The 7,019-nt window shown below is 37.5% G+C and overlaps 1 protein-coding gene across 1 annotated transcript; it reads right to left on the bottom strand.

The window, feature by feature from the left end:
- LOC133682379 (uncharacterized) lies at nt 1–6,357 on the bottom strand. The gene is made up of 7 exons (XM_062105705.1): nt 5,174–6,357; nt 4,002–4,224; nt 3,590–3,648; nt 1,833–3,459; nt 1,587–1,741; nt 1,318–1,504; nt 1–1,216 (listed from the first exon to the last, which is right to left on the bottom strand). Exons 2-7 carry the CDS (start codon nt 4,150–4,152, stop codon nt 636–638), a joined length of 2,760 nt encoding a protein of 919 aa, XP_061961689.1. The 5' UTR covers nt 4,153–4,224; nt 5,174–6,357; the 3' UTR covers nt 1–635.
- Between the last annotated feature and the right edge of the window lie 662 nt (nt 6,358–7,019).

Below are 7,019 nucleotides of genomic sequence, written 5' to 3'. Positions count from 1 at the left end.
TTATCTAGTAGATCAAGTATGTGAACTCTATTGATTATTTGTGACTCAAAGCACAACAGTCACAGCTTGTTATTTGCGTACACAATTCAGTGTCATCACATCCCCTACCCGCTGAAACAGTCACAATCCAACCCCAGCTTTGTAAATATAAAAGGAAATACATGTAACACAGACTCAACAGAAGAATGAATGAAATGAGAGCAAGAAAAGAAAAAATGCACACAACCTAATTTATTAACACACAAGGCACGATATGTACAAATTCTACAACGTTGAACGCTACTATTCTCGCCGAATGCAGGGCACTGATCTGGTGGTCATGGTCGCAAAAACTGCCATGAAAATCAAGTAGTCTTCATACCGTAGCAAGAAGCGCTTGCACATTGGGCTCGTGATTTTTACCCTTGAATTAGTGCAGATCCTTGTTCATTCATTTGATGCTGTGTTTAGTAGAGCTTCCAAACTGTACTGTTGTGTACTGTTGCTTGCATTCCCGCCTAGACACAAGATCGGTCAATAAACGAATAGATGAACCTGTCTTCTACGACTCCACACTTGCTCACACATTCCTTCAACTCAGCTGGAATCAAATGATTTCCACACTCTGAATTTTCATTTACACGGATGGATAAATTTTATTCCATCAGATCTCCGAAAATGGCTTCTTCCATCAAATCTTCAAAAATGGCCTCACCAATTTCAACAAGGATAGTTTCAATATCACATCGAAGGTCCATCCATGTTCCAGTTTTTGCCATATCTTTCTTAACAAGCTGATCCAAAGTATGAGGCATTGGCAATGGGAGGAGATGCCAAGAGACTCCTTCCCAAACCTCATAAATGCCATTTTTCATGTCTGGGGCAGGCCGGATGGTAGATTTTACAAATGATAACCCAGGGAAGCAACCAAAATACCGCTCATATACCTCCACTAGAGCTTCATTAGCAGAATCAAAGAGAAGCTTCTTGTCACAACAAAGCTGGTTGGAAAAGAATTCTACCTCAAAAAATATTGATGGGTCAAGAAGCTGTTCTGAAGAATGTGACCTCATATAAAATTCATCCCACTTCATGCCAGATGCTTGAAGCACTGCTTTTACATACTCAAATACCGATTCCTTGTCATCTACAGAAGCTTTCAGAGGGATGTTTCGATCTGCAGCTGAAGGTTCATGTTCTTCAAATTGAATTCTCAAGGGTTGCACTGGCAGTTCAACTGATAGATAAGAGAATGAACTAAAATTAGCTTGAGAACCATGTGATGTGAATTCCTAAACAAAAACTGAAAGTCACTAGACTTTCTTTATGAAGACCTACCAGGTTCAAGTCTCCTGCTTGCTGGGGTGATGTCCTCCTCTGGGAAAAGTGGCTCAAGAACAGATATAGGACTGGGCCGTTCTCGCATCTCAGATGTAACCTCTAGACAACTAAGTTTTTTGGTGTTTGAAGAGGTGGATGGAGATGTTAATGGAGAAGATAGAGGTTGGTTTTCTTCAAATGATTCCTGAAAAGCACAGTAGAATTATTAGAATAAAATGTTAAAGATATGTGATGAACTGAAAAGGTCAGGCAACCAGTAAAATTACATGTTCCAAGCATTCTGAATATTCTTTTTTGTCACAAACGTCAGACATATCACCATTTTGGTGTTCATCAAGAGGCGAGCTGCTTGGTTCAGAGAGAGTATCTAAGATATTGCTCTCTTCTTCAATTGCTGTTTTTTTTACAACCTCCACTTCACCTGCATAAAATTTTGAGAAGGCCTATATTAGAAAAAATTATCAGCATGGTGATTAATCTATCTACATCCTATGAAAAAAAAAAAAAACTACCTTCAGAAGGCATCTCATCTCTGATAGAGCAAAAGGTTTTCTCTTCTTTATCATGAAGTTCATTTGAGGCACTTGCATTTGGGTTTGAAGAAACTTGTTTTTTATCCCAGATGCTGTCATTGGAAACAGATGACAGAGGCTCTGAGTTTAATGCTGTTCGACCTAAATGGCTGACATTGGTTTCATGTTTCTGAAATTTTTCACTGGCAGAAAATCTCATCTGTGCTGTCAGAAAGCCTTGCTCCCAATCCCTTCCTGGACTACCAAGCGGCGAAAAATTGTACTCGGGAAGGGAGAGAATCCTGCCAAGGGTTTTTGGCACAGGCCCGCTTGAAAAATCCACATCCCCCTGGCCAGTGCTCAGCATCTCAGAGAGATGTTTCTTGGCCTCGATGTAGATGTTAGATGGCCTTTGCTTGGGATAAATAACAGCTTCATCTTCCACACTTATTTCAGATTCTTTCAACTTGCAAGTCTTCTCTCTCATTTTGCCACCCATGGGAGGTCTAGCAATTTTTTCAATAAAGAAGTGGTCTTTACTTGGAGAATTCCTTCCAAGGTTCTCCTTGAATCCTTTTTCACTATTTCCCACAGCATGTTTGTTAAAAAATCTCTTTGAAGTCCCATCAGTACAGGTTTCCTGCTTTTCCTTTCCCATTGCATTTTTCAACTTTCTTTTAATTTCAGTCAGAGAAAAGTGAGAAGCAGATCTCTCAATTGGTCCCTTGTTTCTGATGATGAATTGAGATTCTGGTGATGATCCAATACTGCTTTCATTTTCAGGTAGTGGCAAGCTTGTCGGGCCAGGCTTTAATATTACAATTCTATTTGAAGCTTGAGATGCCTTATTTTCCTTTGATGGGTTCTTTTCCAGAGATTTGGTCTTTTTTCTGAAAAATTTGCGTTGTTTACCATGGATAGCCTCGCCAGAATGTCTGAAGCCATGAAGCCCCTGTTCTAACAAGTTAGATACAGCAAGTAACTTGGAGTCGCCATCTTTCTCAACCTGAGCATTCCACAAGTTTTGAACATGCTTCACCATTATGGACTTTGGACCTTGTAAGAGTTTTAGAAACAATTCCTCATCAGAAGTTAGAATCTGAAGTGCATCCCTCAGTTCTTTGGATGGGTGGAGGTCCCCATCTTCAGTGACATGTTTCCTGTCAATAAGTTTCTCATTTATGAGTTTTATTACCTCACTCAATTTCTCTTCGAAGTCAGGATTCTTTTGGTTTGGCTGATGTTGAACTTCATCATGTTGGTCATGCTCCACATAATCTATGCTTTTCTGATGGATCTGATGGCAGAAATCCTCCATTATTTCACCTATATCAAGACTTTTTGTAGATTGCTTCTCTAAATTATGAAGGCAATGCTGTTCAGATTCCAAGCTTTCAGCAACATTAAGATCCTCTAAGTGTATATCACAACTTTTTGTGCGACTTTTTTTTCTCTTGTGGTTCTTTGTTCTGTGGTCTCCATTTTCTGAATTAGACTGTTTTGGTTCTACCTCAGGATTGTTTATTTCATTCTTTGTGTCTAGCTCACTGAACATCTCTTCTTCCATGAGCTTTTTCACACTCAGCTTATTGGTATCACTTGTTGCTTTTCTGCTCTCTTCACCATCCTGATATAGTTAAAATAGGAAAAATAAGTAATTTACAGGTAGCTTACTCATCACAACGGCGTTCATTGCAAATATCAAGAAAATTTTGGAAGACAAATTGAGTTTGGATGCATAAGCTGACAACACTTACAATTATGCCTTTGCAGTTTTCACTAAGATTGTCAAGCTTTTTCTTAGGAGTTCCAGTAACTGCAGAAGAAAAGAGATTCACTGATATGTTTCATAAGCTTAAAGCAAGACTACTAGAAATTTATCTTTAACCAATGACCATTGTAAGGCAAAAGTACAATCAGATTAAAATGTTTAACAAGAAGACAATCATTAAAATTCCTTATAAACACAACCACTGCCTTGACACTTCTCAAATTCACTTCCATCTAAGGGATTTATTAACAATGGAAGAAAAGCACATGCATGTTGCATGCACTAACCCATCCCTTCCACACAAAAAGAATTTCGTGGATGTGTGCATGTGTGCCTATGTGCAGCCACATATGCGCTATCTATTCAGATTGATCTGCATTTCAAAGAAAGTTTCTTACCAACAGCATGTCTGGTCCCACGCCTCCTATCTGAAATCAGCTTCTGCGTTGATCGACCATGACGGAAGTCAAACATACTCATTAAACCCCACATGCAGCCCGATTGGTCTCTTTCATATCGCACAGGGCGTCTCTGTGATTTTTTTGCCATAATGAGTGGCTAGTTCTTTGACTGTATTATGCTTTGTTGATCCAGATTTTCTCGCAGGCAGTGCTATGATATCTGATTTATTTGAGGAAGTGGATGAGAAAAAGAAGAAGAAGAAGAAACACCAGTTGAAGAGTATTAACCAGAGTTGTTTTCAATTCAAAAGCTCATATATAAGCTAAGAGATACGAAGAGATTTTCCAATCAGCAAAGACATTGCAGACAAAAAATTAAATGGGGACGCGAGTCACATGACAATGAGCAGCAGAGAAATGAATGCAAAGCAGCATCAAGGATCGAAGTGGTAGTAAGTATGGTATAACATTATGCATCTATAATACTGCACATGTGATGATGATTGCTCTCTAAATCCACCGGTTAGTGATAGAAAGCAGCAGCGATGGTTTCTATAATGACATCATCAGAAAATAGGTGAAGGCAAAAAAACATTTTTGACAGGTGAACCAGTAGAAAAGAGGTGGAAAGTTTTAAAACACTATTCCTCGAAGCTTGTGAAAACCTAGAAAACCATGCCCGGGAAGATGACTTCAATAAGCCTGAAACACCTAGTAACAAAAGTTTCGATAAAACATTGGGGAGACTATGAAATAGCTTCTCGTTCCAGCCTCTTCAGCGTTGAACTACATTCTCATTTTCAGACAAGAATACATAGCTAAAAAATAAACAAGTAACCAAGGAGCAAATAAAACGAGATAAAGATAAAGACACATTTTATCGGCAAACATAAGGCCATACATGCTACAAACATTCTGAAACAGAAATTCAGCTAACCCTCAAAACATGTTCATCAGGTACCTTTGGGATAGAATCCTAGCAGTAATCTTAAAAGCCATGATTGTCACTCACAGAGAAGCAAAACTTTAGTCCAGAGTATTAAACTTTCTTTATTTTAATCTTTATGATCATCAAAAGTGATATTAAAAATATATAGCGAAGTTCACATCTGGTATAATGTGTATATAAATTTGGTAAGACAAAGAAATGGACTACATAGAACAATTACCTCAGGTTCGATTAAGCCAAGAAGAACAACGATATGCAGCCAGGTACAGTACAGACAGTCAGAGGACAGTAAAAATTCCAATTTCAACAACTCAAAGGAGCTTCCTAGAAGAGTCAAGTTTAAGCTTGTCCAGACTTTCTTTGCATGGCAAGGCACTCAATTCCCTAACCAGCGCCTGAGGTCTCAAACTTTGATCTTTCCTTGAACGAAAGGACCAGTTACATAAAAAGCTTACAAAGTGAATCACAGCTCAAGAATTCACCTTCAAAATTCCACTCAACAAAATTGATCAACTCCTAGCAAGCTTGCCTTGAAGTATATAAAAAAACTCAGCTCGACAACAGCCAATTATGCATTAACTGATCAAAAAGCTCCATGATTATCTCTTTGAATGTCATATATCTCCAACCTTGAAACACCAAAATCGAGCCTTAATTCTCTCCAATCCACAGTCAAAACCACCAAGCCAATCTTTTCATCAACACCCAAATAAAAACTCCTCGAATTCTATCGAAACGTCAAATTAAGCAGCCAGTCAATCCTGTCCAACTCACCAATAAACAAAGAAAACCCGGATCAAGAAAAACAAAAAGAACCCCAGAAAAATATTTTTCTTCTAAATTTCTAATACATGCAATGGTAAAAAAACAGGACTTTTTTTTTTCTCTCTCCTGAGTGGGTATCTATCTTTTGACAACTAAAAAGAGAGGGGTATAAAATTCTTGCCAAGCATCCACCGACCCATTATAATTTGAGTGGGAAATTAAAATTTTGTGTCATATGGGCAGGCAATAAAGACCGAGAAAAAGTGGAAGTGGAGGTGTGAGAGAGAAAGTTGAAAGCTTTACAATGTTTTTGGTACAAGGAGGAGGAGAATAAGTGACGGTTTGGTTTGGGATTGATACTGATGGGCCCAGAGAGAAGGAGAGAGATTTGTATTCGAGAAATGCTTTTGCTATTGTCTCCCTCCCCATTTTTCTCTGCTGCGCTGCTACTCCCTCCACACTCAGCAATCAACAAAGTCACAATCTTTCCCTTTCTCCTCTCTCTATAGAATACACCTTTTGTGTGTCTCTCTCTCTTGGCACTTGACAAGGTAAAAGAGAAAATGTTGGGGAGAGGCTGCCATGTGTTTACTTTTTGGTTTTAGAGAGAGAGGGTGATATGGCATGGATGTTGGGAAAAATGAGAATGGAGGGGCATATATAAATAATGGAGGAAAGAAAATAAAAGGAGGGAGCAAGGTATACTTTTACATGTATATTTTTCCTAAAAACGTATCTCAACGGTAGTGAGAACGATGATGTATTGCAGAAAAAAACAATAATTTTTTTCCTTTTAAATCAGTATATTATATTGGAAAATCCTTTCTCGGATACTCATAAAAAAAAAATGGATTGGGACATTCCATATTTTTCAGAGAGTATTATTATAATGTTCATCGAGTCTAGATCTTCAAATTTAAATTCAATAATCATAACTTAATATATAATAAAAATAGAAACATCATAATTCTTTGTAATTTTATTTCTCCCACCTAATCTAAATCATTGAATTCAGCGTTGATGTTTCGATTTGAGACATAATTTGTTTTCATCCATATATTGATGGGTAAAACTGTCGGTGAAACTAACAATGTCCTGGAATATTAATGCTGCATTCACTTTCTTTTGGAGATGATCCCAGATAACAAGTTCCCTTTTTTTTTTCTCGAGGCAATGTACTCTGTGTGTGTAGTGTGTATTTTAAAATTATTTTTATATTAAAATAATATTTTTTATTTTTAATGTTAATACATTATAAAATATGAATTTAATATTTTTTAAATAAAATACACTTTTGAAAC

The sequence above is a fragment of the Populus nigra genome, chromosome 2 (genome assembly GCF_951802175.1).
Source record: "Populus nigra chromosome 2, ddPopNigr1.1, whole genome shotgun sequence".
Lineage (NCBI taxonomy): Eukaryota > Viridiplantae > Streptophyta > Magnoliopsida > Malpighiales > Salicaceae > Populus > Populus nigra.
The sequence above is the reverse complement of the archived record's forward strand: the minus strand, read 5'-3'. Positions and strand labels throughout refer to the sequence as shown.